This window comes from Falco naumanni, chromosome 15 (genome assembly GCF_017639655.2).
Source record: "Falco naumanni isolate bFalNau1 chromosome 15, bFalNau1.pat, whole genome shotgun sequence".
Lineage (NCBI taxonomy): Eukaryota > Metazoa > Chordata > Aves > Falconiformes > Falconidae > Falco > Falco naumanni.
In genome coordinates, this window is record NC_054068.1 from 23,035,899 (window position 1) to 23,056,825 (window position 20,927).

The 20,927-nt window shown below is 54.9% G+C and overlaps 2 protein-coding genes across 4 annotated transcripts; one reads left to right on the forward strand and one right to left on the reverse strand.

Moving 5' to 3' along the window:
* Positions 1-127: 127 nt before the first annotated feature.
* On the forward strand, positions 128-14,704 carry LOC121097754 (uncharacterized protein KIAA0895-like). 2 transcript variants are annotated; one of them, XM_040615033.1, is made up of 6 exons: positions 128-596; positions 4,117-4,260; positions 11,034-11,166; positions 11,585-11,890; positions 12,598-12,695; positions 13,217-14,704. In XM_040615033.1, the coding sequence occupies exons 1-6, from the start codon at positions 183-185 to the stop codon at positions 13,379-13,381; spliced, it is 1,260 nt and encodes a 419-aa protein (XP_040470967.1). In that variant the 5' UTR covers positions 128-182; the 3' UTR covers positions 13,382-14,704. The 2 variants fall into 2 exon arrangements, with proteins under 2 accessions (XP_040470967.1, XP_040470968.1); XM_040615034.1 differs by lacking the exon at positions 128-596 and adding an exon at positions 635-1,401.
* A 72-nt stretch (positions 14,705-14,776) lies between these two features.
* On the reverse strand, positions 14,777-20,267 carry TMEM208 (transmembrane protein 208). 2 transcript variants are annotated; one of them, XM_040615037.1, is made up of 6 exons: positions 20,239-20,267; positions 20,063-20,158; positions 19,912-19,971; positions 19,601-19,737; positions 16,241-16,325; positions 14,777-15,208 (listed from the first exon to the last, which is right to left on the reverse strand). In XM_040615037.1, the coding sequence occupies exons 1-6, from the start codon at positions 20,242-20,244 to the stop codon at positions 15,071-15,073; spliced, it is 522 nt and encodes a 173-aa protein (XP_040470971.1). In that variant the 5' UTR covers positions 20,245-20,267; the 3' UTR covers positions 14,777-15,070. The 2 variants fall into 2 exon arrangements, with proteins under 2 accessions (XP_040470971.1, XP_040470972.1); XM_040615038.1 differs by lacking the exon at positions 19,912-19,971 and having other exon boundaries at positions 20,239-20,259.
* Between the last annotated feature and the right edge of the window lie 660 nt (positions 20,268-20,927).

Here is a 20,927-nt window from a genome sequence, read left to right on the forward strand (position 1 = left end):
GCAGGGCGGGTTCCGCGCGGGGCGGGGCTCAACGCGGCGGGGCGGGGCCTTTGCCCTCATGCCCCGTTCCTACTGGCCGCGGCGCCGCGGGCGCGGCGCCGATTGGCGGGCGGCGGCGCGTGCTCGGGGCGGAGGCGCGGGGGTCGGCCCGGCGCAGCCCACGTGCTGCCGCGCCGGAGGCCATGGTGTTGGGCCCCCGCGCCGCCCCCCGGCATGGCCCGCCGCTCTGCTCCTGCCCGGGCCCCCCGCCGCCGCCCCGCCCCTGCCCGGGCGCCCCGCCGCCTCGCTGCCCGCGGGGAGCCCGCCGCCTTTCGGAAACCGGCGCCGGAACGCGGCGGGGCGAAGGCACGGGGGGCCGCGGGGGGATGCGCGCCGCCGCCTCGCTGCCCCACATCGCGCGGGGCCGCGGGGAGGAGGGCGGTGGGCGGCGCAGCCCCTGCCTGCTGGTGGCCTTGCGGCCGCGCAACGTGGAGGCCGAACGGGAGCGCTTCTTCCGAGCCAGCTTCGCCTACGACCCGCAGTTCGAGTACGCCGAGCCGGTGCCCGCCGCCGTGCTGGACAAGTACGGGGCCGCCTCCGACCGCTTCGTCGCTCAGGTGAGGGCGGGGCACGCGCCGCCTGCGCCCCCCGCCGGTACCGCCGCCCGAGCCCCTGGCCCCCCGCCCGTGCCGTTGCCGCCCGGCCGGGAGGAGCAGCGCGGCGGCTCCGGGATGGAGTGCACAGCCCGGGAGAAGGCAGAGGAGGAGGGAGGAACTGGGGGAGCCCGGACCCCCGCTCCCCGCCTTCCCTCCGCCCGTGCGGGCAGCACCCCCCGGTGCGGGTGGCCTGGTGCAGGGCAGCGTCATCAGCCCGGTGCCACCGGGACGTGCCGTGGCGGGGCCGGGCCGCCTGCATCCGCTGCCGGCGCTGCCCCGGCTCGCCCCGCTCAGCAGCTTCTGCACACTGGCCCCAGCACCCGCGCCTGCCTGGTGACAGCTCTGCCCGGTGACAGCCCCGCCGGTGCTGGATGATGCTGCCAGCACCCAGCCGGCCCCTGCTTGGGCGCACGCACGCACTGGCTGGGCGCAGGGGGCACCTGGCCGGGGTTGCTGTGCCCTTGTTGCCGCAGAGGTAGTGGAGGGGCTGCGTGGGCGGGGGGGGGGCCCGCAGTGCCCCGGGGGCATGGTTCTGCAAGGCCTAAAGGTTGTCCGGTGTGGCAGCATCCTTAAGGCATCAGCAGATGCAGTCAGCGCTGATAATCGTTGGTGCAGGCTCTGCTAAAGGAGTCTGTATTATTTCACTTAACTTTTTCCAATGCCCATACGCTACCGAAACGTTCCCGACTGGCTCCTGCCCGGGTCAAAGTGGTGCATGGATGGCAGCTCGCGAGCAAGCGGCACCCGGTTGCAGCGTGGGCAGCAGGTTGGGTTCTTGCTGCCCGAAGAGGAGCCTGTCCTGGCCTCAGGCAGCGGAGCTGTGCTGTCCCTTTGTTCTGTTCGTGGGGCCGGGACCCCCGCTGTGCCCCTCCACCGCTTTGCTGTGGGGCTGGGGATCCCACCTCTGGCAAGAACATCCTTTCTGCCACACGGACTCTTTCACTTTCAGCCACATCCAAGGGACCTGATAACCAAACCTCTCGCTTGCGTGCCAGAGGCGTTTCTGTACACCTCCTCACCGGGAGCTTTTGCCTGGTGTTTCAAATAACAGCTTCTTCCCGGATTTATTTATTGTTCTTTAGATGTTTACTTGTTCTTGCGTTACTTCCGATACCTCTGCCTGAATTATTATCCAGATGATTCAGGCTTTCTGTAAACAGCTTTCTAAGCAGTTAGTCATTTCCAGTGCCTGCCATACCTCTGTCCTGGATAAGCTGGTGCAAGTGATGCTGTTGCAGGGGAGACGGTCTGACTCCTATAAAGACCTTGCTGGCTTTTTCAGTGTTTTCCTCCTGCATTTAAGTGCATTTCAGTCTCCAAGTAATACTGTAAAATGAGTTGTTCAGAAGCTATTTCTCCCCCTCCTTGCTTTCTCTTTTGGTACAGTTGACTTCAATATAGTAAAAGATGAATAATTGAGATAATTCTTCCTCTGTGCCTTACCTCAAATGACCGAAATTAAGTGTTCATAACCAGTGTGAATGGTCTCATCCTGGATCCTAAAGCCCTTTGCAAGAAATACTGTGTTGAGTGTTTCTGCCAATGTTTCTGCAAGTTCTTTGGTGACTGTGTGATGGGACAGTACTCATGTCACTGTTCCTTTGCTTGTCCCCTGCAGTAACCTCCCTCCAGTCTCTTTTATTTTAGGAAACCTTCTTCCTTGCCAGCTATTAGCTATAAACTGCTTTTAGTTTAAAAACCTGCATTAATCATGGAGCTTAAATAAACGGGACCTTTTGCTAAGCCAGCATCTTTGGACAAGAGCAGACAAACCAGTGCCAGCTCCCTGCTTCCAGCTTGCTGCTCCACCAGCTGCCTCAATGCATGGGCTTGGGGGGTTTATTTTATTTTTTTAGTAGAAAATTTAAATAAGCCAGAAGGATTCTTCTAGCCCCACAGAGGCTCATCACCCTGGAGATCACGTCCCTGGTTTGTCATGGGAATGTGAGTGGCACCAGTATGGAGCTGGGGCTGGAGGATTTGTTATCCCACTGCGTATGGTGGGTGCACAATTTTGGGCTGCCTGGGGATGCTCAGCAGCCTCTTGGAACGCTAAACTTGGTATCTTAGGAATTTTGCCTGGCGGGAAGTGTGCTGGAGGTTGGTGAGGAGCATGCTGTTTGGTTGTCTTACTCCTGGGCACCAGCTGTGCTGGGTTTCTCTTGGCTTCATGCTTTAGGTCCCCTGCGGGGAGAAAGCAAGTGGCTGAGCAGAGGTAGGAGGAAGAAATGGTTCTTTTTGCTGGTGCTGTCAGCAGGAGGTACCTTATGGCGCTGCCAAAAAGATCTGGATCAGCAAACAAAACAAAAAATCCAAACAAACCAATGGCACAAAACAAACCCACAAAGCTTCTCCTGGAAAGACACAGCAACTGGAGAATAAAAATCAGCTGTGCAGAGAATACTGTCTAGGGAAGGAAAATCAGGACCTTCTGCTGCAGTAGAAGAGGCTGCTCGTCAGGCGGAGACCATGCAGCCCCTCTTTACAGAGTGTTGGGTGGTTTGAGTGTTGTACTGGTGCTGAGCACCCATCCCCTGGTCCTGAGTGACCTCAGGGATGATGGAGGGAAGGGACCTGCTCCACAGGGCTCCCGCCGCTGCCTAGAGCCCCTCTGAGAGCAAAGGGGGTTGCTCAGCTCAGGAGGTAGAGCGCGCACCATTCAGGAGTTGTGCTTGGTCCTGGGCTGGGAAGCTCGGCAGCAGCTCAGCCAGGTTTAGGGATTCAATCAAACTGCTGGAAAAACTCCAGAACTGGTTCAAAGTCATCATCATCTACTTTGGAGTATATATTAGTAGGCTGGAGAGTCACTGCTTGAAAATGTCTATAATGAAAACTCACTTTTGGAGAAGGAAATGTGCTAATAAATGCTCCTATTTTACAGATGCGCTATAAATGTTAATGCTAATAAGATAGCATGTGCTGCTTTTATTAGAAGGATGTTGGTGTGCAGCAGGCTGGTTGTGCTGTGACCCTGTTGGAAGAGGAGGAAGCAGCATCGCTGCAAAGGGTGATGCATGGCCTTACTGCCATGCTTGCTGTCCAGCACTCCAACAAGAAACTTGCAGAGTAAAAAGGAGGCTGATAAGCTAGACCCTTTGTGCAAGCACTACACTTTGAAAGGAGCACCAAAAGCAGAAAAGATGAAAAAAATCATGGCTTTAACCTCCAGAGGCAGCATGCTGTGATGATGCTGTTTCACTTCTGCTTTGCCCAGTACCCACAACAGATGCCTGCAAGGGTGATAAAAAGCAGAAAGAATATCCTGTGGGTTGTGCTGATTGCCTTAAGGGTCCGTCTGGCCTGGCGGCTGCCTCCAGCTAGCTCTGTCTCCTTGGTTTGTTAGATCTTGCAAAACCATATCTTGCTTCACAGGCGTTTATCGGGGATTATCTCCGCTGGGTTTAATTGTGCGTGGGGTTTTAAGGTGTATTTATAAGCAGGGAGGGTGTTGGCACTGATGTTTTGTTTCTGCATGCAACAGGCAATCAGGATCATTCGTGCTGTCCTGGAGAAGTATGGGACCTACGAGAGCTTCGAGGTCGCCACAGGCGGGAGGCTGCTGAGCAAGTGCCAGATCTGGTCCGTGATCCGAAAGTACATGCAGAAGGAGGGCTGCGTGGGAGAGGTAATCTGTGTCCCTGCTTTGTTACTTGTAAAATACAGCTGCAAAATATTTATTTTCTGATAAAAAGGATTCAGATTAAGAAATGTTTTGGGTACAAAGAAGTTTTTCTACTCTGATCCGTGGTGTCCTTTTGTCTCCAGCTTGGCTGCCTTCACTGTACACCCCAGCGTTAGGACATGGGTGCTGGTTCCCCACCAATTTCTCGTGATTTTTTCAGGGTATATCAATATATTCAGTTTATGCTTGAGAGGGAGAGAAGCTGCCGCTTGTCTGCGTGGCCATGCGAGCAGCCTTTTGCTGCATGCATGAGGTATCAATTACTGTCGGGAATGCATCTCTTGCTGTTGGCAGTGCATGGCAGGCATCTCCGACAGCTGCCTTTGCTCGCATGCCCAGAAGCAAAGCTGGGAAGAGAGATTTCCCACTGTCCTGTGGGATTTGCCAGGTTACGGCACTTTGAAACCCCAAGCTCGGGTTTTAAGGCTGGGAAGTCCGTGGTTAGGACGTGACGGTTGCCAGGCAGAAGTTCGGCATCTCTTAATCCAGTTTCTCCGTGCCCCCAGCAGCACCCAGTGTGGAATGTCCCACAGCTTCAGTTAAGGGGCGTTTTTTGCCCCTTCTGCCAGCAAGGTGTGGGCAAAGTGCTTCCACTGTCCTGGTTCAAGTGCTGAGAAGGGTTTCTGGACCTGGCTTTGCTTTTTTTTGGCTTTCAGGGCTGCCTTGGGCTGTTGGCTGCGGGGCAGAAGGCTATGCAGTGCTGGCTGGGGGGAAGGGGGGCCTTCCTCGCGCTGCCTCTTGGCCGCACTGTTTTTCCTACCTCTGTTTTTTCACCTCCACCTCCAAACAGGGCCCTTCACAAGCATTTCCCTGAAGCATCAACTTGCTTGGTGGTACCCAGTGTGTTCCATGCCTGGAAAAGCGGGAGTGAGTGGTTCCCTGAGGTCCCACCTGGCCAGGGGACTTTCCGCCTTCAGCCCTCTTGGTTTGCCCTGATTCCCCCTGGGGGTGTCCCTGGTATGCGGATTTGGCACCTTGGTTCCTCCTGCACCTTTGCTTAGGACAGAAAGGATTTCTGCAGATCTCTTCCTATAACTCAGCTACCTCTTAGTGCCCAGAACCAGTCCCCGTATGCAGCCAGGCAGCCTTACAGACCCACGCTTGTGACTTGCTGGTTGTGGTCTGTCTCTTGATTTTATTGATTAAATACAGCTGTTCCACTCTTCTCCATTAATGTAACCCAAATTCAGCTCTGGCTGGGCAGAAAGACTTTTTTTTTTTTTTTTTTTTTTTTCTTCCATATTGGTGTACAACTGGCTTCCTTCCAGCCCTGTATAATTTTCCCTTTGCTCAAGGGCACGCAGGGTTCAGCAATTATGTTTGCGCATCGGCATGCAAGGTACATTGCTGTTTTATCTGAAACTTTTGGTAAGTGCTTTTAAAACAACTAAAGTGTTTGTTTGTTGCTACCTGCTAGAAATCTTGCTGAATTGCTCTGGTGCAGGGAAGAGGGAAGGGTTTCATCTGCTGTCAATACAGCGGTGTTGGCAAAGCTCACTCCCTGTACAGGGCGAAAACCTGCGGAGCTTCTGCTTCGCTGATAATTTTAAATTATCAAAAACAATAACCCTGGCAGGGACCTGGGGGGTTTCAGATGTGTATCCCCCACCCTGTGGCTGTCTCTGGGATTCTTGACTTTAGCCTGCTGTGCCCGGTCTGTTCTGCTGTCCTGTTTGCTTCGCTGATACATACTAATTGTGATGGGTTGCTTAAAAAACCCCACAAACAAACTAAGGAAGAAACTGTCGCGCAGGGGGCTGCGTTAGCCCAGACGGACCCGCTGCTGCATCGCTGCCTGCAGGCAGTCGGGGCAGGCGGCGTGCCAGGCTGGTGGCAGTTGCTGCAGGCAGCTGCCCCTTGTCCCTGGTACCCATCATGGGTGAAGGCAGGATCCCACTGTCCGGTGCTGCAGGCAGCATGCTCGTGGGTAAGTATCTGCACTATAATTAACTTTGTGTCTTCAAAAGCTTCTTTGTCCAAGCCGCAGATCCTGAAGCTCTTCTGCTTTTCTTCTGGCTCAGGACCGAGGTGACGCTGCCAGAGCTCAGAGGTCTCCCTAGGGATTTCGGTGAGCTCCCAGCCTGCAGCAGAGAAAGGCCTGGCCCCGTTGGTGAGTACTGCGTGGCAGTCCCCGGGGTTGTGAAATGTGAGCCAAACAGCGCTAGCTAGCATCTCATGGGATCCCATCGGTGGTGCCCCTCCACCTCTGAGCTGCTTAGTACCGGTGCTTTCTTGGCGTGTGAGGTCCTGAGCAGTGCCACAGAGCTGGGGAGAGGCAGGAGCCTGTGCCCCGGCACCGTGGGGGCTGTCAGCAGTTGTCCCTCAGTTCCTGGGGATGAGCTCCTTCTCCATCATCACATCCCTGAAAGCTGAACAGAAGCTTTGTGGACCATGAGGATGCGCTGGGGATCCTGCTGAGAACAAGGTCACAGACCCGGGGAGCTGGTGTTGCTGCTCCAGTAGTAGGACTTTGGCTGGAGTCACAGCCCCCGTTGTAACAGCATCTGCAAAGCTGGAGGGTCCCAGAATAAGGCGAGTGGTGCCGCTCAGTTGGTGGATGGGCTGCTGCAGCTGGAGAGGGGCTGCAGGCAGCTAATGGGGCTGTGTGAAGCTGCAGTCTCCAGCAGTGCTGAGAGTCCCTTCCCATTGCTCCCCGGCAGCTGGCTCTGCACAGCGGGGCTCTTGGCACCTCTCTTTCATAAGAAAAAACAACGCTATATCTCTATGTTGTCAAATAAAGGGAAAAAATAAAATAACCCAAGCCAGTGCCTCTAAGAAGTCATCAGGCTGACATCTGAAGAATGACATTGTGGCGTTTTGCCCATTGTCTCACCATGGTGGCCCCTGGGCACGTTCACATTTTCGGTTCTTGTGGGGATACGGCAACCTGCAGCTGTACCTGTGGCTGCAGGAGCTCTTGTCCTCTCCAAGCAGCGTCTTTCCCAATCCCTGGATCAGTCTGTTTCCATCCTCATTCCCCTGCCCCACTCTGTCCTGGGATCTTTGCATCCTTAGGACAGGGGTGGGGAGTTTCTCTCCAGCCATGGGAGCCCTGTGCCTTCCTGAGCTGGCGAGTGTTTCTGCCTGCAAAACCCCTGCTGTTGGTTTGCCTGCCTGATCGTGAACCGCTGCAGAGCTCCTGCTGCAGGTTGCAGATTGCTGATGCTTCTTCGTCCTGAATCAGCTTCCTAACTGCTTCACTTGATGCCATCGAGCTCTTGTACAGGGAAAAATAGTTTCCACTCCGTATAATCAGGTTGAGTGTTGCTGTTTCTGTTGCCTTTACCTTTTCTTCATCATGAGAGCAGGAAAAACAATAATCAGAAGTGCTCCCTCTGACTTGAATTCTTCCTCTAAAGGCTCTGGGATGTTCTTGCTTGGAGTTTTTCTTGATTCCTGAAAACCCAGCCAGGTTACTTCAGCTACACCCTTCCCTCTGTGTGCAGCCTCCAGCAGTGTGCAGCTTGTTGTACACTGAAGTCTTCTGTGCTCTTGGGTCTTCCTTCAGATGCCGGGTCCCAGAGAGTGCTTTGTTATGCGTTTCAGTTCTTGCTGCCTTGCTGAAAAAGGACTTGTGCAGGACCTAGTTTCAGTGCTGAGCATTGCATCCTCGAGGGTGCTGAGCATCGCATCCTCGGCTGCCTCTTATTTTCCAGCGACTTGCTGCATTTCTTTTTGCTCACCTGGTGCATGGTGATAGCAGATAGGAAAAGAAAAAGGAAAAAAAATTGGGTTTGGGCTGTTCAGCCTGCCTTCTGTTCAGGCAGGGTAGTGAAGGTTGCAGGACAGCACTTGCCTTTCCATGGTTTGTCCGGGCTCGTTTGGTGCTCGCCTTCAGTTGTACGAGCAGGTCATGGGTGCAGCAGCCCTGTGCCATTGCGAGATGGGGGTACCCAGCCTGGTGACAGTACTTGTCCTGTAGCATAAAGCCCCCCCCATCCCCCCACCCCTCAAATAATATAAAAATCAGCTCATTGGGCAAGCTCAGCCCTGGTAGGATGCTCGGGTGCTAGCCTGGAATAACAGCAGGGAAGATGCGGCGTAGGATGCAAGACATGGCATTCCCAGTACAGCAGAGGAAAAAGCCATGGATAGGTGATGGACAGATGTTTGGGTTATAATTAAAAGAGATTTCTTCAGGGGTGGGATTAAGATGCCAGTGCAAATGGGAAGGGAGAGCTGGCTGGAGGTCACTGGAACAGCAGGAGGTGAGCTGTGTGGAGCATTTATCTGTGTACCACCAATATGGTTAAACTCCTGGGTTTATATATTATTTCTCTTGCACGTGTGCTCCAAGCGTTGTTTTCAGAGATGGCTTTTGAACTCGCACAAGGGAAACTTGAAGTGCTCGGGGGATGCCAAGCAAGCACCAGCCTCCCAAAACCCACCAGCTGGGCTGGTCCCGCTCCTGCCTCCTATGGGGACCCTGGAGCTGTTGAATCGCTGCCGCCTGAGGCCGGTGGCCAGAGGAAGCCAGCTTAACCTGGCTGAGGATGAGCAACTGCAAAATGGAGAAAAGCAGAGAGGAGCAGCCAGCAGGGTGGTGTGGGAAGGGGTACTTTCTTAAATAGGCTTGGGCAGAGCAGGAGTGAGAGCATTTATCTTGGGGAAGAAGTTAGTTTTTCTGTATCTAGTTTCCTAAATTCCAACCTCTTTGGGGTGGGTTTTTTTCCATATAGGGGCAGTGAAACATGACAAGGCAGCAAGGTGTGGACCTGGCCTTGGGGACCACTCCCAGCCAAGCATCCTGTATCCTGGCAGCAGAGCTCTGTCTGACACAGTGCATCATCTCCAGGGCTCCCTGTAAGAGCCACACGTCAGGCAGCAAGGACCCAGGGACTGTCACAGGGTCCGGGCACCAGTTCTGTGCTGCAGTGTCATCGAGGGAACAGGAAAGTGCTGCGACAATGGAATGTATTCCTCTTCTTCTTTCTTCTGGTTTAAACTCTGTCCCCTGGCTCTCCCCATCCCCTCCCACGTACCAGGATTTCAGCCGCCACTAGGTGCATTTGGGATTGCCATTTCAGATGTCCAGGCAGTGGTCTCATCACACGGAGCTGACCTAATCGATGGGAATTGGTTACAATCATACCAGAACCTGGCTCATTCTTACCTCCTTATTTCTGCTTGTGGTGAAGCCAAAACCTTCCCTGCCTGTTGTAGCCCCTGATGGGGCTGTTAGCAGGAGCTGGTGCTGCTGCTGAAAGTCTTCTCTCCACCAAGAGCCCCCTGTGAGAGCTCGTGTGAGGATCTTGCTGGAAATTAAGGTGGACCATATGACCAGTTTTAGTCTGGATCAGTTCCCTGCTTCAGTTTGTCCCAGGTCACCGAGGGCCGGATGTGGGAGAGGGCAGCAAAACTGCAACCCTTATTTATTTTGGCTTGTTTACTGGAGCAGAAATAAAGCTCACAGATGCTTATAAGTCAGAAGCGAACTGGCAAGTCTTTTCTCAGAATTGGAGGGATTCTCTTTCACGCTGGTATATTTTAATCCAGGTAAGCAATTGCAGTCTTTAAGTATTTCATGCTGTTCATTTGCCCAGTGGTAGACTCTGCTGTTACGTTGCGCTCTTGGCTTTCATGAGCGGTTTTACACAATAATAAATCTGAGTTAAACCAAACTCAGTCTCCTGTCCTTTTTAAATAAGAGAAGAATTGTCACATAGTAATGTGTGTGCACATTTTCATCCTGAAAAGTGTCGGCTGTGAAGTGAGATGTTTTTAGAGTTAATATGTATGTGGGGGAAGAATTTTGAGATTAAATTGGAATGTGCCCAAAGGTGTCCTGAGCATTACTGCAGCTGGACCTCAGGTGTGAGAGCTTCCGGGGCTGTCTCCTCCAGCGATGCTGTAGGTCTGAAGTCAGATGGTCAGAAAATGCTGCTTGGCCAGCACATTAAATCCTGTTAACGTAGAGCAGCTGTCTTGGCTCCAGCCCTTGCGGTAGCCAGCTTTCCCAAAATAGCCGTTTTCTTCTATATAAAGATATTTGCCAGTCATGCGCGTGCATTGCTGGCCCTGCTGTGAACTTTGGCCAGCAGACGTGGTTCCCTCCGGGAGGGTGCACTGGGGGGGGTCCGTCCTCACTGCCCATGTCTTGCAGCCTCAAAAGGGAGAATTCGCAGGAGAGTCCATGAAAATGGAGCCAGAGCCTTGGTTCCCTTGGGCAATATTTACTGGGGGGTGTCTAGAGGTTGGACCCATAACCAAGCGGGTGCTGTTGGTTGTTTAGGTGACCAAATTTACTGTGCCATCCCATTGCTGGTGGGACTGGGCAGGTCTCTGGAGCACGCCTGTCGTGTGTGGCTATAAAATTGTGGGGAGCCTGTGGTGATGAGGTGGGGCAGGGGATGCTGAAGCCAGAGGGATGCTGGAAGAGGCTACGCAGGAGCTGCCTGCTCCCTCCATGGTGCCTGCTCATGTTTGCTGGCTGTAAAGAGATTAAAGGAGTTACCTCAGACCCTTGTGGGGTCATCTCTTTTGGTACACCCTCAGTGCTGGCAGTGCTCTCCCTGCCTGCTCCTACTCTCTGTGGTTTCTTTGGGGAGCTGCAGCACAAGCTGGTGATGGTGCAGCGGTGCCGGATGGTGCCGACCACGGCACTGGTGACTTTTTCTGACCATCTGGCACCATCTCAGCTTCTGCTTAGAGCCAAGACCCTGCTGAGCATCTTGTCCCACAGTAGTGCTGATGGCAGTTGCCTTCTTTTTCTGCAGGTGGTGGTGCAGCTCACGGATGACCTCCTGTCCCAGGCGGTGATGATGGTGGAGGACAGCCGGCCGACACTGGCCATCAACCTGGCTGGAGCCCGGCAGCACTGGCTGGAGGGGATGCTGCGCCACGAGATCGGTCAGCAGTGGGGTGGCTGTGGGTGATGGGCAGAGTGGGGTGATGCTGTGAGCATCCTCTCGTTGTCACTGAGGTAACAGTCCCAGGGCTGCAGGGACCACGGGCCAACATCATACTTACTGGGTCCTGCAAGGAGCATCCTGGAGGGGTGCTCCTGCATGGGTTTTGGAAAGTGTTGAGGCCACCTGGGTGCCTCTCCATGTGGGGAGTGTCCAGCACCCACCCATGTGGCTGTGCCTGTTGCCCACCCCGGGCACCAGAGCAAGCAGATGTCCCATGGCAGCATCTCCAGCCAAGGATGGCAGAGGCACCCATGGGTGCTGGGTCTCAGCCTCAACCCCAGTGACTCAGGGGGGCTGAGAGCCCAGCTTTTTGGAGGGCACAGTGGATGGTGCTCACTCCCATTCCCCCTTCTCAGGCACCCACTACATCCGGGGGGTGAACAACACCCGCCAGCCCTGGCACAGCTCTGAGGGCCGCAAGCAGTACAGCCTGAAGCCCGCCAACCCCACGGAGGAAGGCTTGGCCAGCCTGCACAGCGTCCTCTTCCGCAAGCAGCCCTTCCTGTGGCGGGCAGCCCTGCTCTACTACACCATCGAACGAGCCAGCCGCCTCTCCTTCTCCGCCCTCTTCCAGGATCTGGAGCAGTATGTCCAGGATGCCGGTGTCCGGTGGGAGTACTGCGTGCGGGCTAAGCGGGGCCAGACCGACACTTCGCAGCCAGGTACTGCTCGGATGGTGTAAAGCCTTCGGGGTTTGGAAGGGATTTTTTAAAATTTATTGTTCTTAAGACAAACCAGAGGCGGGGATGTTTTGCTGTTGGGTGGGTTTGAGTCTCACTGGTCCTGTGGGCAGAGCAGCCTTTGAAATGGTGGCTCTGCCCACCCCTGCATCCCTCCCCATCCCCAGCACCGTGCTCCTGCGGGTTTACACTTGTCTTTATGGCAGTGATCTTTTACATGCTGGCACAGCACAGCAGCTCTTTGGCTGCTTGGGGTCAAGTGGGTGTGGATGAGGCCCCCCAGGGAACCCCGTAAGTTGGTTGCAGTCTGATGGGAGTGACTCACACAGGCTCCTGGGGAGGCAGTAGCCAAAGGAGAGGAAAAATGAGCATTTCTGGGAATGCATCTAGATTCTTGCAGTGGCTTACCCTTAAAAAAAATAGATGTATGGGGAGGAAGGGTGAAAGCATTCTAGTGAGAGGAAAGAGCTCTTGCTGCCTCCATGGTCCCTGGTGCACTGCTGCTCAGTGCTCGTCCGTTGGGACCCAGTGATCCTGGCCGTGGCACCAGCAATGCCTGAGCCCTGGTGCAGTTGTGTCACCCTGAGCCAGTGCCATCACTCTGGTTACTGCGGTCAGCAGACATTTGGGTGAGCTGGAGGGCAGTGGGGAGCTGGACTCTCACTTCCCAGCCTTTCCCACTCTTCCAGGCTGTTTCAGTAAGGACCAGGTCTACCTCGATGGGATCCTTCGCATCCTGCGCCATCGGCAGACCATCGACTTCCCGCTGCTGGCTGCACTTGGAAAGGTAATGCTGGGGTGGGGCGCAGCTGATCCTGGATCCCTGTCCCATCCCAAAGCTCCTATGGCCCCCCTCAGTCCCACGGCTTCCCAAAAACAAGCCCTGGGCTGTCAGCCCTTCAGCTCTGCGCTTTCCCTGTTCTTACGGGTCTTGGTGGAGCAGGGGAAGGCTGTGCTGGGCAGGATGCACGGAAGAAAGGGACAATCCGTACTCCTCCGTGGGAGACCTTGGGGGACATGCTTGAGCCAGCAGGTTAAGCTCTGCCAGCTGTGCCACTGGCCCTCTGCCTCAGCTGCAGCAGTCCTGCTGTCACCTGTCCCTGCAGTGACAGAGCATGGCCAAACCCACAAATCCTCACAAATCCCGCACCCCCCTGAGCAGCTCTGCCAGCGCCTCCCTGTAGGCGTGCACGTCCGTGTGTGTGTCTCTGTGTGTCCTGATGGGGTGAACCAGGGGGCTGCAGCAGGGTCAGACATCTGCCAAAGTTTGGGGTGCTGGGGGCTGACCATCTCCCTGCTTCCCGTCAGGTCTCCTATGAAGATGTGAATCGGCTGAAGAAATTTGGGGTCCTGGAGAAGGCCCGCATCCCCCATTTCATGCAGGACCTGGAGCGGTACATGAAGCAGCTGGACCACATTGTCACCACCAACGGGCTGAACGAGGAGGAGCTGGAGCAGCTGCTGCCTGACTGAGGGGCATCCCCCCACAACTGGCACCCCAAGGGTGTGACTGGTGCCAGTTACTGGCTATTTATTGGGGCTGGAGCCTGGAGGAGAGGACAGAGCCTGAGCCTCCCCCTGCGCCCAGGTGGCCGCTGTGCATGTACTGCTGTGTAGGGTAGCATGGCCGAGAGGGCTGGTGTGGTTAGTGTTGATGTGTTCCCTTCCCACCCTGACACCCTGTGCATTTTGGGGATGGCTGCGTGGCTCCACGTGGCTTTGGGGAGCTGGAGAAGAGGGTTGAGAGGGAGCGAGGGCAGAGCGGGGAGATGCACTGGTGCCCCAGAAGTGCAGGAGGCTGTGCTGGGGTAGTTGCAGTGGGTGGAGGGTGGCCATAGCGTACCGGGGTGCTCTCAGCACAGTGGGGGCACCTTCTCGGGGCTAGCAGACAGCAGGGGGCTCTGGGCTGTACCTGGCAGCCCTGGTAAGGAATAAGGGCTGGCCTGTACCCATTGGGTGCCCGGTGCATGCGTTTCCCACTCCCAACCCCTCCCCTCATGCCCCTTGCCAGCAGCAGGAAGGACTTTAATCCCCCAAATATCAACCTGTGCTCTCCCCTCCCCCACCCAGTTATTTGCCCACAATTAACCAGTGCTCTGCACCCCAACTACAGCCATTCTGACTGTCTGTGAGGACTCAGTGTGGGGACTGGGCTTGATGTTAGGAAAAAGCGTGTAATAAAAATGATGTAATGGAAACAGTATGTGGGCAAAAGGTTGTGGGTAGCATCAAAAGCCAGGCTGGCACCACTGTGAGCACTGACTGTGTGTCGCACTTGCACAGGCGAAGCTGCATGGCTCAAGGTTGGTGCGTCAGTAGCAGGAAGGGGTCACCAGAGCGTGTAAACAACATACTGGGCAAGGACAATGTTAATAAATCAAAGCAGGCAAAAGCAGAAGCGGCCCTGAGCTGTTCCTGGTCTCCAACACATGATTGCTGCAGCAGTCATGGCACCCTGGCTGTGCCACCCCTTGGAAAGCCTTTTTTTAAAAACAAAACAAAAAAAACCTGTGTAGATTTGGGTTCAGCTTTGTTGCCTTTTGTCCCACTGAGCTCCTGCAAAGGTAGCAATGGCCAGTTTGTGGCTCCAGAGATCCCAGGCTCAATCCTCCCAAGCTCAATCCCAAAAGCACCAGTTTTGGCTGCAAGCCCAGTTCACAGCACCCCCACGCTCCAATCTCGCAGAAACTGCAGGGTGTAAGATGCTGTAGCAGGCTGGGCAGCACAAAGCAAGCCTGGGAAGGGATGAGACTGCTTCTCTTGAGGGATTTTGTTTTCCTCCACTCCAGGTCTCCAAGAACACGCTGGCATTTTTATCAACTCCCCTCTGCGAGCAGCCCTGTATGAATGCACTGCCAGCACAGTCAGTTAGACTCTGCTCTTTTATTACTATTTCCTTCAGCGTTGCAATCCTCGAACACAATACGGCACTGCTTTAAAAAGGTATTTACACATATCCCAGCATCATCCCCCTTGTCATCCCAAGGAGCAAGGCCTCGGCTGGTGCTAAGAAGCAACCAAGAGAAGTCTCTTGCGGCCTTTCTAGTGGAATGGCAGCAATGACAGAGGGCAGCATAGCTACTGCGATGGTTTCGGTCGCATCCCTGATGAAATAACAGCATGGAGATGAGAGACAGCGTTAATCTATCTCCCCAGCCAGGGCTAGAAGCGCTTCATCTGGCGGCGTTCTTGTCGGCGTTGCTTCTTCTCGTTTGGCTCCTGACCAGCAGGTGAAGAGTCGGCTGTAAGCCAGGGCCCCAGGATGTTCACCCACAGGAGGTAGAGAGCACGCCCTGGAGCCTGCAAAAACACGTGGCACAAACTCGGTCACTTTGGGGACAGCTCTGACAGGGTAGTGCTGCAGGCAGGAGGGCTGGACCTACTGAGGAAGCCAAAGGAGCTGGAGTATCTGTACAGGCTGGATCAGGAGCATCACAGGATGCATGGAAATCAAAGGCAGTGGCAGGTGTCCAAAATAAATGGCCTGACTTCATATGGTTTAAGAACTTGCATACATATACAGCCATCAGGCTTCACATATGGAAATGCCAGCATCAGGACTGAATTACGCAGAAAGATTCAACTGCCCAGACATTCTGCCTCTCCCTTCTTCAGAAAACACCCGCATTTCTCTGAATTAAAAAAACAAGTGATCGAGATGGTCTTCAGGGGACAGCGAGCCTAGGCTGCCCCCTGCCAGGCCAGCTAGAAAGGAACTTGTGAGTAAGGACTGAAAGGAGAGAACTTTCTTTGCTCCCAACATTGCCTTGTCTTATCAAAGCAACTGTGGGATTTTTTTACCTAACATGAGACTTTTTGTCCTTCTGCAAAAGTAGTTTTAGCTGGGGGCACATGACAAATGTTTCAGGAGTAGAAAGAGTCTGATGTGTTAAGAGGAGACCAAAGCCTGCAGCATTTTATCTACCAAGTGGCACAGTGTCCAGCAGTTCCCAGCCTCAGTCTGGGCTGGTGAATGACTGAGAAAACCAAACAAGAAGAAACACAGGCTGTTTGTCACAGTCACAAAAAGACTCTAAGCACAAAGATGGCTTTGATCTGCCTCATGTTTCTTACTGCCCTTTCACAGGACCAGAGAGAAAGGCCAAGGGCCAGCCTAGTTTTTGCATGGTTGACCCAGAGGGATCAGGACTTCTATCCCTTGTACAGCCTCATTTTTAACAAGATTTGACAGGGAGATTAAAAAATTTATCAGAAAATAGTTTTGGTCTGAAACAGGACACTGAAATTAAATGGATAAATAATGTCCTCAGTCATGAAGACAGGGAAAGACAGGGACAATGTAGAGCAATAAGGAAAACCACAGGGGCTTACCAAGAGCCAGAAGTACCAGACATAAAGCGAGAAGCAGCTCAGGACTTGGACTATAGCTGTCAGCAGGATCACATCCTTGAGGTGCCTGAGGGAAGAAAAGCAAAACATTAACCTTCTGTTCTAGCCCCTGCCGAATACACCAGCTCCTCTGCCAACACAGCCTGTCTACACTGCCTCCGGGGAGCAACCCTGCCCAGCCGACCGAAGAGCTGTCCCTGCACCTGTGCTTTGCCCCACATGGTGATCTAGAAGAATCAGAGCAGAAAACAAAATAAAGAAATAAAGCTGATGAGCTAAAGAGCTAGGCTCCCTCTGAAAAGGGACATTGAGAAAGCTGAGGAATGGGGGGGGGGGGGGGCGGGGGGGGGGGGGCGGTAATCAGCAACAAAACCACCACCCTCGCAGCCTACAACAGAAGCCAGCACCTGCCAATTTGACATGTATCATGGCATAAAGTATAAGCTGCCCATGGCTGGCTGCAATGAAGGGAAGCATGAATCTTCCCTGTGCCATTTCACAGGCTGACAGACACACTCAGGATCACCAAAGGGCCGGAGTGCTGCAAGGACATGCACACCATCACCTGCAAGCTGAGCTACAGCAACACATGTCTCCCCCTCCCCTCCTGCTTATCCGACTCCAGGGTCTTCCCCGCCAGCCTGAGGAAGAGCTGAGAGCAGCTACAGGGAGGGGAACAAGCTGCCCACACCTCAGCCACCACTCTCGGGGGGGGGGGGACCTGACACCCAAGAGAGGTGAACAGGGATGAGGTTTTCCACACAAGCCACAGGGAGTGCCATGACAGGTTAGAAATATGCCAACTTTCACTCCCATTAAATCATCATCTGCTGGAGTAAGAAACGCTCGAATCACATCCAGGAACGGAGTCAAGAAAACAAAGGCAAAGGCAATGGTAATGAAACTGCTTGTCTCATTCTGGCCAGCACAGCACAAAGCAAAGTGACCAGAAACAACTGGTTTAGGCTGGGACACTGTCATCAACTCCAGACAGTGCAGAATCCACCATCAATAGCTCTATGATGAGACACTGAAGTTCAGAAATCTCATGCATCACCGGAGGCCAGGAGGGTGATGGCAGAGCTCCCATGAACCCAGCTCTCCCAGAGACCAGCAAGATCGGTTTTCCTCAACCCCAGAGGAACACAAAGCATCTGCTTCAGTTACAGGCAGCATGAGAGAAATGCCCTCGTATCTGCAGCATTCCAGAAGCTGCTCCAAAAGAGCATGCATTCATCAGCTGTGGCACGCTCAGCTGAGAGGCAAGAAAACATCCACCGCTTTCTGAAAGTAACCGCTAGCCCAGACTGGTTCCCTGATCCCCAAAGCTAATTTAGAGCACTTCACCAGACAGACACAGCCGGTGGGAGGAGCACTGAGTGCTTGTTAACACTTCATGTTCATGTAGCAAGAAGCTTAAACTACTGAGACTTGCACTCATGGCTGAGGGCTCTGCACAGGCTCAGGTACAAAAGTACAGGGTAAGGATAGGAACTTCAGCTGCGCAGGTTTTGTCTTTACAGGTCTGCCTCCTCCGTGTTTTGCACAACCCATGCCTCGGACAAGCATCAATTCACTTTAACATGTCATAAAATTCACCCCAACAGTGTACTGCTCAGGCAGAAAAACCTTGGAGCCTTAGTACTAAGGGAAGCACCACGACTGCAACCAGGACTGCGGCAGTGCTACAGCTGTACCCACCACCTTTTCAGAGCAGGCAAGGGGATCCCTGTGCTAATGCCTGTCAGTCATTTCCCCTGACAGCACCATCACACACAGGCACGGGGCAGTTACTGGGGCACCCACTCTGCCTCGGTGCCTTACACATCTCCCAAAGACATCCCCCAACTAAGGGGATAGGCCAGACAGCATCAAACTTCTGTATCTTCTTTACCTGACTGCCCCATGCTGTGTTTCACAAAAAAGGGTATCCAGACTACCTAACACTTCCACTCAGAACCAAAACAATGTAAAACTGGAGAAAAGTGCTCAGCTGACCAGCAGGAAAAAGTCCCTGTAGGATGAAAAGGACATAAAGCGCCTGGCTCACAGAACACACTGGAAATAACCCCTTCTTTACAGACACCTCATCCCTCAGCTGAGTCCCTTATCTGAGTCACTCTGGCTGCAGGTACAAGATTTACTACTCCACTAAAAAAAACACAAGACGAGAGCTCATCCTGTGCAGAGACAGCAGGTTCTGTGCCGCAGTAGTCATTCTGACTGCTGATAACATCCCTGGGCATCTGCTGGGTGCAGAAATAAAACTTACGTTAAGAAAAACAAAAATATTTAAATCAATACATGGCCCTTCCAGCACAAGAACACTTGGATGTGATGCAGACAACTCTGCTGGCAGCCAGGCCTCACTGTGTTTCTTCAAAAGCCTGGCAGCAAGGGAAAAGTGGAGGTAAACCTGGAACTGGAGGCCAAGGACATGGCAGGGAAGGGGACAAGTACCCCAGGTACCTCACTGGGCATGTGCTGAAGGACCCCAGCAGAAGGTGGGAAGGTGGGCCAACGGACAGAGGTGAGGCCAGGGAGGACAGAGAGAAAGGCCTGATGTGTCCACAACTGCCTGGCAGTGTTCTGTAACTACTTTGGGGCTTACCGTTGGAAAACAAGTAAATCTAGAAGGTATTTCTGCTGTTTCAGTATTGTTACCTCCTTATTTTATTTAACAGTGCTTTGCAGAGATTACTGTTGCGTGTTCCTTGACTGAATAAAAAAGTTACAGCACCACCAAGAACACTGGACAGGCAAACACTTGGTACTGTCTGCAGACAGACACGAGGAACACACAAGCACAAGGGGCAGGAAAGGCTGAGGAGGTGAGAGCAGCTGGCTAAGACAGAAAGCAGGTTTTTCTTATGTGTAGAACAGTTCAAGATATGGTCAGTTTGCAGCCAGGATGGAGTAACTGGCAGTGTGTGCCCCTCTGCTCTGTCGAGCAGTGATGGTTTAAAAAGAAACGTATCTGTATGTTGCAGAAGCATGCACAGTGTCAGCGCTGTTCCTCCACTGAAAGACTATTGTAAGCTGCTCCAGCTGATGCGTCTGGGATCTCCTACCTGCGTGCCTCAGCCCTAAGGTTCCAGGCTGACCTACCACAGCAGCTCACAACCAGTGGGCACCAGACCAAGCACTCAGATAACAAGGAAGTTTAGGTACGTTCCCAGAAAAAACGGCTACAGGCTTCCAGCACCCCCATGCCCATGCCAGTGGGCAAGCTGGGGTGGAAGCAGAGGCCTGGCCTTCTCCTTTGAGGGCTCCCCTGGCTCTGCATGCACGCTCAGGCAGCAGGTCCTGCTCACCTGGACTCGTGCGGGTGTGGACACTCACTCTGCCATCCCCTGCTCCATATTCAGGTCAATTCCCCCGTCGGCAAGGCTGCCATCGTCTGTGAAAGACGGCTTTGCCATGGAGCTCATGGACCGGTAGCTGGTGCCATAGACCACGGAGCTGAAGACGAATGCTAGCTGCAACAAGGGAACACACGTCAGCCGCCAAAACCGCGATCCCCGGGCAGGGTGGCGGGGCCTGCTGGCCTTGCCCATCACGGCAACCGGGAAAGGAGCCGGCTGGCCACCGGGCCGGGCCCAGGTGCCCCCCATCGGGGCAGCAGACAGCCGTGCAGCCGGCCAGGCGCTCACCCACGTCCAGGCGGAGGCAGCGGGGTAGAAGATCACCAGGTTCACCACGACGTAGACGCCCTGCAGAGAGAACACGGCACGGCTGTCTGCCCTGCCCGGCCCCGCCCGGGGCCTGGACCTCCCCGCGCCGCCCGCCCCCGGCCGCACTCACGGAGGCCCCCAGGATGATGCGGAGGTAGAAGCGCAGCGTCTCCCGGTTCTCCTCGAAGATCTGCTTCTTCCCCTTGGTCCCCGCCTTCCCCTTGGGCTGCGGAGCCAAGAGAGGCGGTCAGCGGCCTCGCCCGCCCCGGGCCCCCGGGCGCCCACATCCCCGGCCCCGCCACTCACCGCCATGGCCGCACCGGCTCCGCTTCCGGTCCCCGCCGGAAGTGCCCTGCCGGAAGGGACCCGGACACGGTGGCCCGGGACTACCTCAGGCGGGGCAGGGGCAGGGGCAGGGGCAGGGGCAGGGGCAGGGGCAGGGGCAGGGGCAGGGGCAGGGGCAGGGGCAGGGGCAGGGGCAGGGGCAGGGGCAGGGGCAGGGGCAGGGGCAGGGGCAGGGGCAGGGGCAGGGGCGGCCGGGACCCCCGCGCCCGTCCCCGCTCCCCAGCCCCAGGCCACCCTGTGGCCTTTCCCGTGCAGCCCGCGGGGCGCCAGTGCCTGCTCGCCCCACTGCAGCCCGTCGCCTCCCCTCGGCTCGTAGGGGAAGGTCCCCACCAGTACCCCGGGCACCCCGAGCCCGGCCTGAGGCCGAGGGCCCCGTCACTCCCGCCGCAGCGGCTCCGCTGGCTCCTGGGAGGTGCTGGGACGCCTCCCTTGGAACAGCCTCTTTGTGGCCAGGATGCTGCTCTCCAGGCCTCAGGCCCAAGAGGCGCTGGCCTGCTTGCAGGAGCTGAGCCTGGCCGACTTGTCACCGGGACCGCTGGCAGCAGCCCCAGGCCTTCCCAGCTGGGAACAGCCTCGGCTGGAGCCCCACGGCCACCTTCCTCGGAGGTGATTTGACTCAATCCCTGCTCCTCAAGAGCAGGAACAAAATC

Coding starts and splice junctions, on each gene's coding strand:
- LOC121097754 (XM_040615033.1), top strand. CDS start 183: ATGGTGTTGGGCCCCCGCGCCGCCCCCCGGCATGGCCCGCCGCTCTGC. Junction 11,167..11,584: donor GATGCTGCGCCACGAGATCG/GTCAGCAGTGGG, acceptor CCCCCTTCTCAG/GCACCCACTACATCCGGGGG. Junction 12,696..13,216: donor TGCTGGCTGCACTTGGAAAG/GTAATGCTGGGG, acceptor GCTTCCCGTCAG/GTCTCCTATGAAGATGTGAA.
- TMEM208 (XM_040615037.1), bottom strand. Junction 19,972..20,062: donor GCATCATCCTGGGGGCCTCC/GTGAGTGCGGCC, acceptor TTCTCTCTGCAG/GGCGTCTACGTCGTGGTGAA. Junction 15,209..16,240: donor TCTGGTACTTCTGGCTCTTG/GTAAGCCCCTGT, acceptor GTGTTTTTGCAG/GCTCCAGGGCGTGCTCTCTA.